Source organism: Rhinoraja longicauda, chromosome 16 (assembly GCF_053455715.1).
Source record: "Rhinoraja longicauda isolate Sanriku21f chromosome 16, sRhiLon1.1, whole genome shotgun sequence".
NCBI classification, from domain to species: Eukaryota; Metazoa; Chordata; class Chondrichthyes; order Rajiformes; family Arhynchobatidae; genus Rhinoraja; species Rhinoraja longicauda.
Window position 1 is genome coordinate 45,401,333 of NC_135968.1, and position 20,335 is coordinate 45,421,667.

Consider the following 20,335-nt stretch of genomic DNA (forward strand, 5'->3'; position numbering starts at 1 on the left):
AAACATGCAGGTACAGCAGGCAGTGAAGAAAGCTAATGGAATGTTGGCCTTCATAACGAGAGGATTTGAGCATAGGAGTAAACAGGTTCTTCTGCAGTTGTACAGGGCCTTGGTGAGAGCACATCTGGAGTATTGTGTGCAGTTTTGGTCTCCTAGTTTGAGGAAGGACATCCTTGCTATTGAGGGAGTGGAGCGTAGGTCCATGAGGTTAATCCCTGGGATGGCGGGACTGTCATATGAGGAAAGATTGGAAAGACTGGGCTTGTATTCATTGGAATTTAGAAGGATGAGAGGGGATTTTACATAAACATATAAAATTATAAAAGGACTGGACAAGCTAGATGCAGGAAAAATGTTCCCAATGTTTGGGGAGTCCAGAACCAGCGGCCACAGTCTAAGAATAAAGACGAGGCCATTTAAGACTGAAAAGAGAAAAAAACTTTTTCACCCAGAGTTGTGAATTTGTGGAATTCTCTGCCACAGCAGGCAGTGGAGGCCAATTCACTGGATAAATTTAAAAGAGAGTTAGATAGAGCTCTAGCAGCTAGTGGAATCAAGGGATATGGGGAGAAGGCAGGCACGGGTTACTGATTGCGGATGATCAGCCATGATCACAATGAATGGCAGTGCTGGTTCGAAGGGCCAAATGGCCTCCTCCTGCACCTATTGTCTATGTTTCTATGTTATCATGTTGGGGATACTGCTGAGGACCCACCCAGAATGCCCTGAGAAAGGCAGCACTTGGGATGGAGCTTGGGCTTCTGAGATTCAGGGGACTTAAAAACTGTTGAAATCGATAACAATTTAAAGCTGAATTAAAAAAAATTTTTTGAAAGCTTCAGTGTGAGGCTTAAAAAGCATCAGTTGCAGATAATTGAAACATTTAAATCAGAGTGAAATACATTAAAAACAAAAGTTATTAGTTTACTTGGAATTGCCAATGAATAAGGTCTTGGAACCTGGCATTGGATCAGAGAGGCAATCCAGCAGGACTGGGCTTCACTGATGGACTCCATATGGAGTTCAGTGATAGAACAGTAACTGTGCTTGAATCTTTCTTCCCTGTTGCTTCCAAAATGAAGAGTGCAACTCCACATGTCATTTCACGTCCTCATAATGTTGAATTGAAAGTTACTTTCTCAGTCTTTTGCAAGGTCATAAAATAGTCAATCTCCTCATCTCAGGTGTTTCTCTCAACTGAAAACTTTACAGGTTTAGAAAACTCAAGCATGGGACTATCAATATGCTTTCCCCTTTACAGCCTTGCTGGCATCTTACAATAAAACTTCTGTCTTTCACCACTGCTTTTTGAAATTCTATAAAATAGTTGAATAATAATCCCATATCTAATGTTGAGCCCGTCTTAATTTTTGATAGACCTTTTATAGTATCTATAGATTAATTACAATTTTAATTATATTCTGAAGAAATGTTTTTGATGTAAACAGTCATGTTTACAATATGAAAGATCAATACATTTTCTGTTTGCTTGATTTTAAAGGTGAACTTCTTAAGCCGTTTCGCCTTTCACTACCATGAACTTTGATTTAAAGGATACAGCATCCATTGCAATAAGATGGTAACGCCGATTTCTTGCTTCTTCCCTATTAAAGAAAACAAAATGTAATGAATTACAGATAGCATATTTGCATGCAGTATAAACAGCAAAAGAAAGTTTACTTAGTGCTTTTCACATTCTCATGATATCCAAAAATGCTTCTTAATCAATAAATAAAATAGGAAGTGTAATCAGTTTTGTAAGCAAATATGTTGGGCAATTTGTGTTCTATAATGCCTCACACATAGCCATTTATATTTGGTCAGTATTACTTATAATCCAAAGCCAAGTGCTCCCTGCTTTGTAATAAAGAGCATCAGAATCTTCACATCCAGCTGCAATAATGCCCATGACCTGAACTCCAAAAATTGTTCTTAACCTTTTGTCCAATGATATTACAACTTAGGAACAGAAGAGTTGCAGTGATTCACGTGACCAAATGATCAAATGTTAGATTCGCAAAATCTATTGCAAGGATGACAAGTATCTGGTAAAGTTTGAAAGTTTTTAGTTAGTTTGTTGAAGGCGAAAGCAGTTTTTAAAAATTCAAATAATTTGTTACATAGATACAGGAGGAGTAGGAGGTGCAGGAGTAGGCCATTCGGCCCTCCGAGCCAGCACCACCATTCAATGTGATCATCCACAATCAGTACCCCGTTCCTGCCTTCTCCTCATATCCATTGATTCCGCTAGCCCTTAGAGCTCTATCTAACTCTCTTTTGAATGCATCCAGTGAATCGGCCTCCACTGCCTTCTGAGGCAGAGAATTCCACAGATCACAACACTCTGGGTGAAAAAAAAAATCCTCATCTCAGTTCTAAATGGCCTATCCCTTATTCTTAAACTGTGGCCCCTGGTTCTGGATTCCCCCAACATCGGGAACATGTTTCCTGCATCTAGCGTGTCCAATCCCTTAATAATTTTACATGTTTCTATAAGATCCTCTCTCATCCTTCTGAATTCCAGTGAATACAAGCCCAGTCGCTCATTCTTTCATCATATGACAGTCATGAAATCCCGGGAATTAACCTTGTGAACCTACGCTGCACTCCCTCAATAGCAAGAATATCCTTCCCCAAATTAGACCAAAACTGCACACAGTACTCCAGGTGTGGTCCCACCAGGGCCCTGTACAACTGCAGAAGGACCTCTTTGCTCCTATACTCAACTCCTCTTGTTATGAAGGCCAACATGCCATGAGCTTTCTTCACTGCCTGCTGTGCCTGCACGCTTCCTTTCAGTGACTGATGCACATGGACACCCAGGTCTCGTTGTACTTCCCCTTTTCCTAACATGACACCATTCAGATAATAATCTGCCTTCCTCATATTTATCCACATTATACTACATCTGCCTTGCATCTGCCTACTCGCCCAACCTGTCCAAGTCACCCTGCATCCTCATAGCACCCTCTTCACAGTTCACACTGCCATCCAGCTTTGTGTCATATGCAAATTTGCTAATGTTACTTTGAATTCCTTCATCTAAACCATTAATGTATATTGTAAATAGCTGCGGTCCCAGCACCGAGCCTTGCGGCACCCCATTAGAAACTGCCTGCCATTCCGAAAGGGACCTACTCCTAGGGATTAATCCCTACTCTTTATTTCTCCCTGTCTGCCAACCAATTTTCTATCCATGTCAATACCCTACCCCCAATACCATGTAATCTATTTTTGCCCACTAATCTCCTGTGTGGGACCTTATCAAAGGCTTTCTGAATGTCCAGGTACTCAACATCCACTGGCTCTCCCTTGTCCCTGGTACTTGTTACATCCTCAAAAAATTCCAGAAGATTAGTCAAACATGATTTCCCCTTCGTAAATCTATGCTGATTTGGACCGATCCTGTTACTGTTAACCAAATGCGCCACAATCACATCTTTAATAATCGACTCCTGCATCTTCCCCACCACGATTTCAAGCCAATTGGTCTGTAATTCCCTGCTTTCTCTCTCCCTCCTTTCTTAAAAAGTGTTGAAGCAATGACATGAATTTAAAATGTACTTTTTGTCAGAATTATCAACAAATGTTTTACCTGTCCCATTCATTAGCTGCAAGTTGCTTGTGGGGTAATGGAGTGTATTTCTCCTTTTGGAACGGCTTTTTAAATGTCGCAGCATCATTTCTTGTCCTAGAATTGAAACTGCATATATGTTAAACTATTTAGTACAACACAATGATTAGCAAAAAAAACCAGTGCGCATTAAAATCAACAAATTACAATCAAAACTATCAATACTAAACAAATGGTACAAATCACATCACAAATCACCAGTGTTGTGAAGTGTACCTTAAGAGAAAACCATCACCACTAATTTATTCATTTTTATAACCTTAAAAGTGTTAAATGAAAAATGCATTGCTTAAAAACACTCTTTTCTATTGGACAATTAAGGAGAAACAAACTCTAAGGTTTTAAACAGGCTGGATTGTACATGAATGAGGAAGACATTGAGAGATATGGATTTAATATAAGGCAGGTGGTATAAGTAGAGAAAGGCATGATGATTGGCATAAACCCGGTGGGCCAAAGGTCTGTTCTATGCTGTACTACTCTGATTTTAATCAGTTTACATAGAATAAGCTGCAAAAATTTGCCCAAAAATCTTTCTTGAAGTACATTGGGACATTTAGATATATGATAGGCATTTCATGCACAAAACTGACGCAACATAAATATTGTCAAATAAATAGTACTAATCGCTCTATTTTCAGATGTCTATTCCAACTCTGTACCATAATAATCTTAAACTTCAGAAATATTCTCTTTCCTCTTCCCCCCCCCTCCCCCCACTAACATACCAAAGAGATTTATCTTCCAAGGTAGACACAAAATGCTGGAGTTACTCAGCAGGTCAGGCAGCATCTCTGGACTGACCAGACTGAAGAATGGTCTCGACCCGACACGTCACCCATTCCTTCTCTCCAGAGATGCTGCCTGACCCACTGAGTTACTCTAGCATTTTGTGTCTACCTTCGATTTAAACCAGCATCTGCAGTTTTCTTACCTACAGATTTATCTTCCATCTTCCTTCTAATCTTGAATAGTATTGTCATTTCTTTTTCATTCATTCATTCATTCATTCATTCATTCATTCATTCATTCATCTCCCTTCTAATCTTGAAGTATTGTCATTTCTTTTTATTCCCCAAACCCAAGCCACTGTTCAAAATAAACATAACATCCTACACACATGCACATCACTATTTTTCATCCTTTCTAGCCTTGTTTTCTGATATTCTTATGCTCTTTATTGTTTTCTTTCAATTTCTTAATTTTTTTCAGTACAGGTAGAGATTTATCTTCTTGCTTTTTGGCTGAAAGGATATAAACTACAACCTAGATAACTTGCATATTTAGATAACCTGCATACGACCTGATTATAAGTCAAACTTTTAATTTGAAATTGTATCTCAAATTAAAGTATTTGTTTGCTCATAATTAAAATAACCAAAAAATAAACAGTTCCAGAAGATGTATTTCTTACACTGTGATGTTTGGGACAAGGGGCAAATATACCTTACCTTTGACTTTTACAGTTAGATGTTTTTGCTTCATTTTCATCCTCACTGAATTCTGAATCATAACCACGTTCCTGTGGACAAAAGGGAAATAATAACTATAGAATAAACATGCCCATCCAACTTCAGGACTTTCATTTTTTATTGATTATGATATATTTCAGAGTTGAGGCCAGTTCATTGACTATATTTAAGAGGGAGTTAGATGTGGCCGTTGTGGCTAAAGGGATCAGCGGTTATGGAGAGAAGGCAGGTACGGGATACTGAGTTGGATGATCAGCCATGATCATATTGAATGGCGGTGCAGGCTCGAAAGGCCGAATGGCCTACTCCTGCACCTATTTTCTATGTTTCTATGTTTCTAATAATTAAAATTCACTGCTTAGTCCCTACTGAGCAAAAGTGGGAGTGTTTTTGGTTGATCCCCCTTTCCTTCTCACAGTTCATAGTTCTGCACATTCGTGCTCTTGTGTATGGGAAGGAACTGCAGATGCTGGCTTCAACCGAAGATAGACACAAAAACTGGAGTAACTCAGCGGGACAGACAGCATCTCTAAAGAAAAGGAATAGGTGACGTTTTGGGGTCGACCTTTCTTCAGAAGACGCTGGCCATCTCCTCGATAACTTCCGGTTCCCAGGCCCACTCCCTCATCTTTACCATGGATGTTCAGTCACTCTACACTTCCATCCCCCACAAGGATGGTCTCGAAGCCCTCCGTTTCTTCCTCGACCGTAAAACCAGCCAATCCCCATCTACCAACACTCTCCTCCGCCTAGCAGAGCTGGTTCTTACCCTCAACAACTTCTCCTTTGACTCCTCCCACTTCCTCCAAACCAGAGGCGTAGCTATGGGCACTCGCATGGGCCCTAGCTACGCCTGCCTCTTTGTCGGGTACGTCGAACAATCCCTGTTCCGGGCGTACACCGGCCCCATCCCCGAACTCTACCTCCGCTACATCGACGACTGCATTGGTGCTACCTCTTGTACCCATGCAGAACTCACTGACTTCATACACTTCACTTCCAATTTCCATCCTGCCCTTAAATATACCTGGACTATCTCCGACATCTCCCTCCCGTTTCTGGACCTCACTAGTGTGACAGACTGTGACACTAGACTGTCTCACAGAAGACAGACTAGTGACGGACATTTACTATAAACCCACTGACTCGCACAGCTATCTGGACTACACTTCTTCCCACCCGGTCCCCTGCAAAAAGTCTATCCCCTACTCCCAATTCCTCCGTCTATGCCGCATCTGCGCCCGGGATGAGGTGTTTCACACTAGGGCTTCAGAGATGTCCTCGTTCTTCAGGAGACGGGGCTTCCCCTCCTCCATTATAGATGAGGCTCTCACTAGGGTCTCTTCTACATCCCGCAGCTCCGCTCTTGCTCCCCCTCCCCCCACTCGCAACAAGGACAGAATCCCCCTCGTTCTCACCATCCACCCCATCAGCCAGCGGATCCAACAAATCATCCGCCAACATTTCCGTCACCTACAACGGGACCCCACCACTGGCCATATCTTCCCATCCCCTCCCCTCTCTGCGTTCCGCAGAGACCGTTCCCTCCGTAACTCCCTGGTCCACTCGTCCCTTCCTACCCAAACCACCCCAACCCCGGGCACTTTCCCCTGCAACCGCACCTTTACCTCCCCCCTCAACTCCATCCAAGGACCCAAACAGTCTTTCCAGGTGAGACAAAGGTTCACCTGCACCTCCTCCAACCTCATCTATTGCATCCGCTGCTCTAGATATCAACTTATCAACCAACTTATTCACTAGATATCAACCAAGCGCAGGCTCGGCGATCGTTTCGCTGAACACCTGCTCTCGGTCCGCATTGACCAAACTGATCTCCCGGTGGCCGAGCACTTCAACTCCCCCTCCCATTCCCAGTCTGACCTTTCTGTCATGGGCCTCCTCCAGTGCCATAGTGAGGCCCACCGGAAATTGGAGGAACAGCACCTCATATTTCGCCTGGGCAGTTTGCAGCCCAGTGGTATGAACATCGACTTCTCCAACTTTAGATAGTTCCTCTGTCCATCTCTTCCCCACCTCCTGCCCAGATCTCCCTCTATCTTCCTGTCTCCACCTATATCCTTCCTTTGTCCCGCCCCCGACATCAGTCTGAAGAAGGGTCTCGACCCGAAACGTCACCCATTCCTTCTCTCCCGAGATGCTGCCTGACCTGCTGAGTTACTCCAGCATTTTGTGAATAAATACCTTCGATTTGTACCAGATCCTGCAGTTATTTTCTTATACTGTCTGAAGAAGGGTCTCCACCTGAAATGCCACCTATTCCTTTTCCCCCGAGATGCTGCCTGACCCGCTGAGTTACTCCAGCCTTTTGTCTCTATCCTGCTCATCCAGGCACCTTTTAAACGTGATGAAGGTTTTTGTCCCACCACCTCTCCCAACTACTCTTTGCAGTAATCCTTTTTTCTCAACTTCACACTAATTCATTTACCAATCAACTTAAATTTATATCCCTTAATTACCAACCACTTTTCCCAAGGGAAACAAACCCTTTCCATTTATGGTTCTCAAGGGTGATTTATTTGAGTTTCAGATCTCTTAAAGACAATTTAAACCTCAATTAAAGGTTTCTTTGACCTAAATAAAACAAAACCAGCCTAGTCAGTCTCACCTCATAACTATAATTCTCTTGTCTTGTTGACATTCTCATAAATCATCTCTGCACTCTTTCTAGTGTTATGACATCTTTCCTGTAATAGTATCCAGACTCCTCAGCAACCTAACTATTGCTTTGTGTAATTCTAATATGAGCTCCCTGTTGTGTGAATGATCCACATCGCCATGTGAATGATCCTCAATACCACCCCTTAACACCAAATTATAAAGATCCTCAAACTATCTAAAATAAATTGCAATAATCAATCCATAAACTTGTATTAGCTTAATCTATGGATGATAAGCTAAATTTTCACCCATCCTATAATCATCTAATCATTTATCTAGGGGCTTTTTAGTAAAGCTGTTAAAACAGACCACTTCCACCTTTATTCACTTGGCTCAACACTATCGTGCTCTGAACAACTTTGCCTTCAACTCAGCTCATTGTCTCGAAGTCAAAGATTTAGCTCTCTCTTAGTCAGTCATACAACATAAAAACAGGTTATTTGGCCCACGGTGACAATTCCAAATGTTTATACTAATCCCACTTGCGTGCATTAATTTCATATCTTTCCAAGCATTACTCATTCAAGTTCAGGTACTTCTTAAATGTTGTAGGAAGGAACTGCAGATGCTGGCTTAAATCGAAGATGGTCACAAAATGCTGGAGTAACTCAGCGGGACAGGCAGCATCTATCCAGATACTCCTTAAGTGTTACCATTCCTGCCTCCATCACCTTCTCTGCCAACTCATTCCAGATACCAACTATTCAGGAGAGGTTTGGACCCAACGGTCCAAATATATTTTATATATGTCCATCATATCACCTCCATGCCTCCATCACTGCAGGGAAAACAGACCAAGCCTCTCCAAACTCTCTTGATAACTCAGGAAAAAGGCGGTTGCATGGCGCAGGTAGAGGCAGCTGGGATAAAGTGCAACCCTGAAGGAGTTTTTAAAACAGAGGTGCATACTTAAGGAAATCAGGCATGCAAATAGGGGACAGGAGATAGCACCGACAGATCCAAAGGATCTAAGGAAAATCTAAAGAGATTTTGTGCATAAAGGAAAAGAGGGTAACTAAGGAGAGAATAGGGCCTCTCAGAAACCAAAGTGGTCATCTCTGTGTAGAATCGCAGGAGATGGACAAGATCTTCAATGAGTATTGCTCCTCTGTTTATACCGTGTGGAAAGACGTGAAGACTGGGGAACTTGGGACATATCTTGAGGACAATCCATATTACGGTCTCGGAGGTGCTGGACGTGTTAAAGTATGGAGGAAGGAGAAGTAATCGAGACAAGTGTTGCGGAGGGAGTTAAAATACACCCACGAAAGACAGCAATAAGAGTAATGCCAATCAGAGCTGTGGTAAACCCCCGAGCCGAAGAGACAGACAGCCATTTCTTTCACTACCTTGTATGGGCACGATGTGAGTGGTGCCACCTCATTCACTGATAAGAAAGAGATATAACTATACCGTTTTGTCCCTTGTTTCGGAGAATGGGACACGAGGTGAGCTTGAGTATCTGAAGACACCCAGTGCTGATCTCCCCACTCCCGCCTGGCGTAATAAAGACTTTACTCTTTTACCACTAACTTTGTGGCATTGTTGTCTGTCTAGAGAAAACAAACTTTAACAGACGTCCTAAGGCATATGAAGGTAGATAAATCTCCCGGGCCTGATCAGTTATATTCAAGGACACTATGGGAAACTGGAGAAAAAATTGTAGTCGGTTTGGCTGAGATATACAAATCATTATTAAATAGGGGTAAGGTGTCTGAAGACTGGAGAGTGGCTACTGTTGTGCCTCTTTTTAATAAGGTCTGCAAGGAAAAGCTTAGGAACTATACAACAGTGAGCCTAACATCTGTGATGGGCAGGTTATTGGATAGGATTCTGAGAGATAGGATATATATGCATTTGAATAAACAGGGGCTGATTACATAGTCAACAAGGTTTTGTACATGTTTCTTTTAAGAAGTAACCAAAAAGGTTCATGAGGACAAAACCAGGGGCATTGTCTACACAGACTTTAGCAAGGCATTTGATCAGATTCCATCGGGTAGTCTGCTCTGGAAGGTTAGATCGCATGTGATCCAGATAGCTACCCAACTGGATAGAGTTGGCTTCATGGAATGAAACAGTGTGTGATGGCGAAAGGTTGATTTTTGGACTGAAGGCTTGTGACTAGTGGTGCACCTCCGGGTTGGTTGCCTGGCCCGTTACCATTTGTGGTTTATATCAATGATTTGAATGAGAATATACAAGGAATGGTAAGTTTTCAGATGACACTGAAGTGGGTGGTATCATGGCAAGTGCAAACGGTTATCAAAAATTACAGCAGTATCTTAATCAGCTGGACAAATAGGCTGATGAATGGCTAATGGAGACCAAAGCAGATAAGTGCAAGTGTTACATTTTAGGAAGTCAAACCAGGGAAGGACCTTTGCAGTGAATGACAGGGCCTTGGGGAGTGTTGTAGAGCAGAGGGATCTAGTTCAGGAAGATAATTCTTTGAAAGTGGTTTCACAGGTTTTCGGTACATTGGCCTTCATCATTTGGGTATTGAGTATAGAAGTTAGGATGTTATGTTACAGTTGTACAAGACGTTGATGAGGCCACATTTGGAGCAATGTGTTCAGTTTTTCAACTCCCTGCTACAAGAAGGATGGTTTTAAGCTGGAAAGAGTGCAGAGAAGATTTATGAGGAAGTTGCAAGGACTTAAGGGCCTGAGATTTCGGGAGAGGTTGGGCAGGCAAAGGATTTTATTTCTTGGAGCACAGGAGGCTGAGGGGCGATCTTATCGTAGTGTATACAATCATGAGAGGAATAAATGCAGTGAATACAGTTTTTTATTGGAGTAGAGGAATCAAGAACCGGAGGGCATAGGTTGAAGATGAGAGAGAGAAGATTTAATAGGAACCTGAGGGGCAACACATAAGGTGTTGGGTATATAGAATGAGCTGTCAGAGAAGGTAGTTGAGACAGGTACTATAACATTTAAAATACACTTGGGACAGATTCTTAGATTGGAAACGTTTAGAGGGATATGGGGCAAACATGAGCAGGTGGAACTAATGTAGATGAGGCATCTTCGTTGGGCAGATGTGCCTGTACGACTCTATTACGCTATGGGGAGGCACAGTGGCGCAGCGGTAGAATTGCTGCATTACAGTGTCAGAGACCCAGGTTTAATCCTGACTATGGGTGTTGTCTATATGGAGTTCATACGTTCTCCCTGTGACCGCGTGGGTTTTCCCCGGGTGCTCCAGTTTTCTCCCACACGCCAAAGGTTTGTAGGTTAATAGACTTCAGTAAAAAATTATAAAATTGTCCCTCGTGTGTAGGATAGTGTTAGTGTACGGGGTGATCGCTGGTCGGTGTGGACGTGATGGGCCGGAGGGCCTGTTTCCTTGCTATATCACTAAAGTAACACCCAAACCCAAGCCCTGAATCCAGTCAAGATCCTTTTGAATCTTTCTGCACTCTCACTAGCTTAATCACATCTTTCTTGAGTGTGGTGACCACCGTTACATAGTCCTACTGACTTTTGAAGGGTAGCAAAGTAACTTTGCACTGGATAACAAGGCAAAATAATCCAACTGACATTGAGATATTGCTGACTTTCAGCCTTTTATCATGTTTTTCTTTGCTCAAGATGGTGTTCCATACCAGGACATCTGAGATGTCCTCATTCTTTAGGGAATGGGGTTCCCCTCTTCCATCATAGATGAAGCCCACACATTTCTCCTCAGTACCCCAAAGGTCCGCCCTTGCTCCCCCTCATCGCAACAGAGACAGAGTCCCCCTAGTCTTTACCTTTCACCCCATCAGCCGTCGTACACAACACATAATCCTCCGACATTTTCGCCACCTCCAACGTGATCCCACTACTAGTCCCATCTTCCTATCTCCACCCCTTTTCCCCTTCCGCAGAGACCGTTCCCTGCGTAACTCCCTGGTTAACTCATTCTTTCCCACCCAAACCACCCCCTCCCCTGGTACCTTCCCCTGCAACCGCAGGAGATGCAACACCTGTCCCTATACCTCATCCATCGACTCTGTCCAGGGACCCCGACATTCCTTTCAGGTTTGGCAGAGGTTCACTTGCAACCCCTCCAACCTCATATACTGTATCTGTAGTTCAAGATGTGGACTCTTATACATCGGCGAGTCCAAACGTAAACTGTGCAATCGTTTTGCTGAACACCTTCACTCAGTCCGCCTGGGCCTACCTGATCTCCTGGTTGCCACTTTAATTCCCCTTCTCATTCCCACTGACCTTTCTGTCCTGGGCTTCCTCCATTGTCAGAGTGAGGCCAAATGCAAATTGGAGGAACAGCACCTCTTATTTCGCTTGGGCAGCTTACAACCCAGCGGTATGATTCTTGATTTCTCTAACTTCAAGTAACCCTTGCATCCTCTTTCTCTCCGTCCCTCCCCTACTGAAGTCGTTGTACTAGGTTCAAAGTTGTTTTGTTGAGTCACATTGTTTGTAACTCGCTTTCACCTAGCCCACAGCGAACAATGGCCTGTTTCCTTTATCATCGTTACTTTTTTGCATATCTTTCATCCATTTGTTCTATATCTCTCCACATCACCGTTTAGATCTCTTGTTTCCCTTACCCCTGACTCTCACTTTGAAGAAGGGTCCCGACCCGAAACGTTACCTATTCCTTTTCTCCAGAGATGCCATCTGACCCGCTGAGTTACTCCAGCTTTTTGTGTCTATCCCAAATTTAGTTAGGCAGAGAATAACTTTAAGTTAAAAGTGCAGCTCAAAAACACTGCAGAATTTGCATGGGGGACAATTTACAATTCATAAAAGAAAGCAGATTTAATAACCCTCATCATCTCAGACAAAATGAAAGCTATCAGCCAGCCCATGACTAAGAAACAAGGTGCAGATGGCAAGGCAGTAAAACGAACATGGCGTTCAGTGGCCATTCAGGAACCGATCATGCCACTCGCCATGATTGTAGAAGAGTCTCAAAAGTATTTATGGAAGATATAACACATCCAATAAAACCATTTGGTTAAGAGATCACGGATGTCTGTCTTGTATGTTGCAAATTTGAATCATGTTACGAGACAGAAAACTCATAAGATATTATTTCTGCAGTTTCTGTTCAGCTTGTTTGACTATTGTACATGTGTCACCAAAGGCGCAGGTCCCTATCTGACAATTTTTTTAAAAGAAGGAATGTTGATGAGGGCAATGTGGTTGATGTTGTCGATATATGCTTTCAGTATCCCTCAAAGATTTCCACACGGGAAACTTGTCAGGTTAATGGGGGATGGTTACAAGCATATCTTTCATTAATTTGTTCTATATCTTTCTACATCACTGTCTATATCTCTCGTTTCCCTTTCCCCTGACTCAGTCTGAAGAAGGGTCTCGACCCAAAACGTCACATTCCTTTTCTCCAGAGATGCTGTCTGACCCCCTGGGTTACTCCAGCTTTTTGTGTCAATCTTCAGTTTAAATCAACATCGCTGTTCCTTCCTACACAACTACAGTGCCCTCCATAATGTTTGGGACAAAGACCCATCATTTATTTATTTGCCTCTGCACTCCACAATTTGAGATTTGTAATAGAAAAAAATCACATGCGGTTAAAGTGCACATTGTCAGATTTTATTAAAGAGTATTTTTATTCATTTTGGTTTCACAGATGTAGAAATTACAGCTGTGTTTATACATAGTCCCCCCATTTCAGGGCACCATAATGTTTGGGACACATGGCTTCACAGGTGTTTGTAATTGCTCAGATGTGTTTAAATACCTCCTTAATGCAGGTATAAGAGAGCTCTCAGCACCTAGTCTTTCCTCCAGTCTTTCCATCACCTTTGGAAACGTTTATCGCTGTTTATCAACACGAGGGCCAAAGTTTTGCCAAGGAAAGTCAAAGAAGCCATTATGAGACTGAGAAACAAGAATAAAACTGTTAGACATCAGCCAAAGCTTAGGCGTACCAAAATCAACTGTTTGGAACATCATTAAGAAGAGAGAGAACACTGGTGAGCTTACTAATCGCAAAGGGACTGGCAGGCCAAGGAAGACCTCCACAGCTGACAGAAGAATTCTCCATCATAAAGAAAAATCCCCAAACACCTGTCCGACAGATCAGAAACATTCTCCGGGAGTCAGGTGTGGATTTGTCAATGACCACTGAAGACTTCATGAACTTAAATACAGAGCTACACTGCAAGATGCAAACCACTGGTTAGCTGCAATAATAGGATGGTCAGGTTACAGTTTGCCAAGAAGTACTTAAAAGAGCAACCACAGTTCTGGAAAAAGGTAGTGGACAGATGAGACAAAGATGAACTGAAATCAGAGTGATGGCAAGAGCAAAGTATGGAGGAGAGAAGGAACTGCCCAAGATCCAAAGCATACCACCTCATCTGTGAAACATGGTGGTGGGGGTGTTATGGCCTGGGGATGTATGGCTGCTGGCTCACTTATCTTCATTGATGGTACAACTGCGGGACTAGCTCCCAAAACAAGCAGAAGCTAAAGATGGCTGCAATACATGCCTGGCAGAGCATCACCAGAGAAGACACCCAGCAACTGGTGATGTCCATGAATCGCAGACTTCAAGCAGTCATTGCATGCAAAGGATATGCAACAAAATACTAAACATGACTACTTTCATTTACATGACATTGCTGTGTCCCAAACATTGTGGTGCCCTGAAATGGGGGGATTATGTATAAACACTGCTGTAATTTCTACATGGTGAAACCAAAATGTATAAAAATGGCCTTTATTAAAATCTGGCAATGTGCACTTTAACCACATGTGATTGTTTCTATTACAAATCTCAAATTGTGAAGCACAGGCAAATAAATAAATGCTGGGTCTTTGTCCCAAACATTATGGAGGGCACTGTAACTTGCTTTGCTCTCTTTCCCAATTATGACAAAGGCTCAAAATAAAAATATCCAGCTTTATAATAAAAGGCAGCAAGCAATGGTGGAGGGCTGTCCTGTGAACAGAAGCCTATTACCAGTAGTGTAACACATGGACTGGTGCTGGGACATTGACTATTTGTTACATACATGTGTTGGTAGAAGGTGAGCTCAAAAGAGGACATGAAAATTAGTGGTCTTGTTGAAGATGTGGAAGATGACCTTGGGCTAAAGATGATGATCAGTTGGTAAAATGGGCAGAGCAAAAGGAGATTGAATTTAATGAGATGATATGCGTAAGCAGGACTAATCAGGCCAAGACATACAGTGAGTCGCTGGGAATATTGTGGAACGGAGGACCAAAGGTCTGTAAACATGGCAGCATCAGTAATAAGGTGATGAAGGCTTACAGCATGCTGGCTTTCATTAGCCAGAGCATAGAGTATGCTACTGTAGAATTTTAGGAAACATTGGTTGGCCATAGCAAGTGTACTATCTGCAGTTCTGACTGCCACCTCATAGGAAGGATATAATTGCACAGGAGAGGATACATAGAAAATTTACCAGGCTGTTACTGCGGTTGGAATGTTTCAGTCATAAGAGACTGGAAAGACCAGCAAAAACATGGTGATGGAGGAACTTAAGTCAGGCAGTATCTATGGAGGGAAAAGGAATGTGCTGTCTGAGGGGTTGGCATTTGCACCGAGAACTAGCCGAGCACAGGGCACAGGTTATGGACAAAGTGTTGGTAAATTGAATTAGTCCAAATGTGTAGGAAGGAACTGCAGATGCTGGTTTACACTGAAGATAGACACAAAATGCTGGAGCAACTCAGCGGGACAGGCAGCATCTCTGGAGAGAAGACTCCGAAGAAGCGTCACCCACTTCTCTCCAGAGATCCCGCTGAGATACTCCAGCATTTTGTGACTATCTTTCTGATACAAGAGAATGTAATAGGCCACTGTGGGCCTATTTCTGTAGGGAAAGACACCGTGAATTTAATCAAGCCTCTGCTGAATTGCACCTACAGGACGGGTACAGGGGCGATTGCCTGACGTGACATCTTGTATCTTGTGGTCATCATTCAGGGACTATACTGGAAGTATCCTATACCATCTAGGGACAACTTTTAACACTGTCATACACCCACTAGGGACATTTTACCAAGCCAATTAGAGTCTTTGGAGTGTGGGAGGAAACCGAAGATCTCGGAGCAAACCCACGCAGGTCACGGGGAGAACGTACAAACTCCGTACAGACAACACCCGTAGTCGGGATGGAACCCGGGTCTCCAGCGCTGCATTCGCTGTCAGGCAGCAACTCTACCGCTGCGCCACCGTGACCGCCCTCTCGTTCACCTCACGGGATGACTTCGCTGCGCCCTTCCCGCCTATGCACTAACCCCCTGAAACCGATGGAAGTCTCCAACAGACCTGAACAAGATCGAACCTCGGCCCCCGGCCGCTCATCCTTCCCCCGCCCGGCGCGGCCGCCAACGTCACCCGGCAGCGACGCTGGGGCGCGCGCGCGCGACCCAGCGAGCGTTCGTTGGTCCACAGGGAGCGCGGGAGCAGCCGTTGGTCCACAGGGAGCGGGAGCGCGCGAGCGGCCGTTGGTCCGCAGGGAGCGGGAGCGCGCGAGCGGCCGTTGGTCCGCAGGGAGCGGGAGCGCGCGAGCGGCCGTTGGTCCGCAGGGAGCGGGAGCGCGCGAGCGGCCGTTGGTCCGCAGGGAGCGGGAGCGCGCGAGCGGCCGTTGGTCCGCAGGGAGCGGGAGCGCGCGAGCGGCCGTTGGTCCGCAGGGAGCGGGAGCGCGCGAGCGGCCGTTGGTTCGCGGGCAGCGCGCGAGTGGCCAAAATTAAACAAAACCAAACTTAGAGATGCTGGAAATGGAGCCCCCCCCCCCCCCCCCCCCCCCCACACACACACACACACACACACACACACACACACACACAAAATAAATGCAGGAAACTCTTAGAAGATCAGACAACATCTGCATAAACATAGAAAATAGGTGCAGGAGGAGGCCATTTGGCCCTTCGAGCCAGCACCGCCATTCATTGTGATCATGGCTGATCATCCACAATCAGTAACCCGTGCCTGCCTTCTCCCCATATCCCTTGATTCCACTAGCCCCTAGAGCTCTATCTAACTCTCTTTTAAATTCATCCAGTGATTTGGCCTCCACTGCCTTCTGTGGCAGAGAATTCCACAAATTCACAACTCTGGGTGTTTCCTCATCTCAGTCCTAAATGATCTACCCCTTATTCTTCAACTGTGACCTCTGGTTCTGGACTCCCCCAACATCAGGAAACCACCTTGGGCAGAAAGCAACACGACTTCTTCATCGGAACGGACTTGACATGATTGCAGTCTCAATGTTCTGAATGGTGCCTCTGGCCAGGGAGTGAAAACTGAGGTTGGTTTGTTTATCTTGCCAGTGGTTTTCTATGATTTTGCTGACTCGGAACGATCCTATTACTGCTATCCAAATGTTCTGCAATTTCTTCTTTCATAATTGACTCCATCATCTTTCCCACCACTGATGTCAGGCCAACTGGTCTATAATTTCCCATTTTCTCTCTCCCTCCTTTCTTAAAAATAACAGCTACCCTCCAATCAACAGGAACTGATCCTGAATCTACGGAACATTGGAAAATGATCAGCAATGCATCCACGATTTCTAGAGCCACCTCCTTAAGTGCCCTGGGATGCAGACCATCAGGCCCTGAGGATTTATCAGCCTTCAGTCCCATCAGTCTAGTCAACACCATTTCCTGCCTAACATGAATTTCCTTCAGTTCCTCCGTTACCCTAGGACATCTGTCCACTTGTACATCTGGGAGATTGTTTGTGTCTTCCTTAGTGAAGCCAGATCTAAAGTACCTGTTCAACTCGTCTGCCATTTCCTTGTTCTCCATAATAAATTAATCTGCTTCTGTCTTCAAGGGACCCACATTTGTCTTAACTATTTTCTTTCTCTTCACATACCTAAAGAAACTTTTACTAACCTCCTTTATATTCTTGGCTAGCTTACCTTCGTATCTCATCTTTTCTCCCTGTATTGCCTTTTTAGTTATCTTTAAAAGGGTCTCAATCCTCTGGCTTCCCGCTCATCTTTGCGATGTTATACCTCTTCTCTTTTATTTTATACTGTCCTTGACTTCCCTTGTCAGCCCACTGCCACTGTATGTTTCTTTTTTTTTTTTCCTAATCAGATGTGCAGCACTTTGGTCAACGTGGGTTATTTTAAAATGTGCTATACAAATAAAATTGACTTGACTTGACTTGACAGTTATCTCTTATCCCACGTGCACAACTACCTCTGGCTGTTCACCTTCCCTCTCGAGGACGTTCTGAAGTCGGTCCGCGACACTTTTAACCCTGGCACCAGGGAGGCAACAGACCACCCTCGAGTCTCACCTGCCGCCACAGAATCTCCTGTCTGCACCTGGGATAATGGAGTCACCCACCACTATGGCTCTGCCTGACTTCACTCTCACTGGTCGAGTCTCATCGTTGGTATTGGAGCCACCGACCTGTCCGCCGTTCGGACTGGAAGCATCTTCTGCCCTGACATTCCCCAGGAGGGTGCACCCGTTTTCATTTGGCACAGCCACCAATGTCTCCTGCACTCCACTTGTAAGGCCCTTTCTCACAGTCAACCACCTTTGCTCTTCCTGTATCCGTGGCAATGACAACCTCACTGTAGGTCCTGTCCAGAAAACTCTCGTCTTCCCAGATGGTTCTGAGGTCAACCAACTGTTTCTCCAGTTGCCCAACACGTTCACTCAGGAGCTGCACCTGGACACAATTCCTGTAGGTGTAGTTCCCAGAAGCTCCAGCAGTGTCCCTGCCTTCCCACATCCTGCACGAAACACACTGCACCAACATGCCTGCCATTTCTTCAGTGTCAAAAATCACATCAATGTTCAAACAAGCATAGCCTCCTCACCAAAGACTCTCAAGCCAAAGACTTGCACTTTATCCTCCAAGGCCACTCTGTGGCAGCTTCACTTACTTTTATCTGCTACCTAATCAACTACATTAGGGCTGATTAGTAAATTGATTAGTAAATTACCTGAACCTATGTCTTGGCACTTTAAAAAAAATTTTTTTTTAAACTGCCTCTACCTGTGAGTCACCTTCTTTTGTCACAAACTTTATAGCCAATTACCTCTTTACTCCGTTTTTAAACTGCCTGCTTCTCTGTGCTCCATGCAGGTATAATGCAAGATAGGATGTAGTAGGAGACAGGAAGACTAGTGGGAGAACTGGGAAGGGGGAGGAGATGGAGATGGAAAGCAGGGACTATCTGAAGTTAGAGAAGTCAGTGGGGTGTAAACTGCCCAAGCGAAATATGAGGTGGTGTTCCTCCAATTTGTGCTGGGCCTTACTATGGCAATGGATGAGGCCCAGGTCGGAATGGGAGGGGGAGTTGAAGTGCTGAGCCACCGGGAGATCAGGTTGGTTAAGGTGGACTGAGCGAAGGTGATGAGCGAAACAATCACCAAGCCTGCACTTGGTCTTGCCGATGTAGAGAAGTTGACACCTGGAACAGCGGATACAATAGATGAGGTTGGAGGAGGTGCAGGTGAACCTCCGTTTCACCTGGAAAGACTGTTTGCGTCCTTGGATGGAGTCATGGGAGGAGGTGAAGGGGCAGGTGTTGCATCTCCTGCGGTTGCAGTAGAAGTGCCCGGGGAAGGGGGTGGTTTGGATGGGAAAGGATGAGTGGACCAGGGAGTTTCGGAGGGAATGGTCTCTGCGGAAAGCAGAAAGGGGTGGAGATGGGAAGATGTGGCCAGCAGTGGGATTCTGTTGGAGGTGGCAGAAATGTTGGAGGATAATATGTTGTATGCACGGCTGATGGGTGGAAGGTGAGTACAAGGGGGACTCTGTCCTTGTTACGAATAGGGGGAGGGGGAGCAAGAGTGGAGCTGCAGGATATTGAGGAGTCCCTAGTGAGAGCCTCATCTAACCCCTGTTCCCTAAAGAATGAGGACTTCTCTGATGGCCTTGTATGGAACACCTCATCCTGGGCGCAGATGTGGCGTAGACGGAGGAATTGGGAGTAGGCGATAGAGTTTTTGCAGGAGACAGGATGGGAAGAAGTGTAGTCCAGATAGCTGTGGGAGTCAGTGGGTTTGTAGTCGATGTCGGTCACAAGTCTGACTCCTGTGATGGAGATGGTGAGATCCAGAAACGGTAGGGAGATATCGGAGTTGGTCCAAGTAAATTTAAGAGCAGGATGGAAATTAGTGGTGAAATTGATGAATATATATGGACTTCAGCCAAGCATTTGACAAGGTTCTGCATGATAGGCTGCTCTGTAAGGCTTGATCGGATGGGTCCAAGGAGAGATAGTTGAATGGATAGAGTGGATGGTTTTGCAGATAGTGAAGATGGTTGTGAAAAATTGCAGCAGGATCTTGATTGATTGGCCAAGTGGGCTGTGGAATGGTTGATGGAATTTATTGATTGGTTTATTGAATGGCTAATGGACTATATTCCTTGGAGCGCAGGAGGATGAGGGGTGATCTTATTGTGGTATATAAAATCATAAGAGGAATAGATCGGATAGATGCACAGATTCTCTTGCCCAGAGTAGGTAAATCGAGGTCCAGAGGACATAGGCTTAAGGTGAAGGGGAAAAGATTTTTAAAAATTCAGTGGTAACTTTTTCACACAAAGGGTG

At 44.4% G+C, this 20,335-nt stretch overlaps 1 protein-coding gene across 1 annotated transcript in view; it reads right to left on the reverse strand.

Annotated features, from left to right (window-relative positions):
- Positions 1-16,219, reverse strand: part of fra10ac1 (FRA10A associated CGG repeat 1) — a 60,025-nt gene extending 43,806 nt beyond the window's left edge. Inside the window, exons 1-4 of the mRNA XM_078412889.1 lie at positions 16,072-16,219; positions 5,086-5,156; positions 3,596-3,691; positions 1,559-1,604 (exon numbers count right to left, since the gene is read on the reverse strand). Coding sequence (XP_078269015.1) covers positions 1,559-1,604; positions 3,596-3,691; positions 5,086-5,156; positions 16,072-16,107 — 249 coding nt within the window. The 5' untranslated portion in view covers positions 16,108-16,219. The remainder of the gene's footprint in view (positions 1-1,558; positions 1,605-3,595; positions 3,692-5,085; positions 5,157-16,071) is intronic.
- Positions 16,220-20,335: the final 4,116 nt, after the last annotated feature.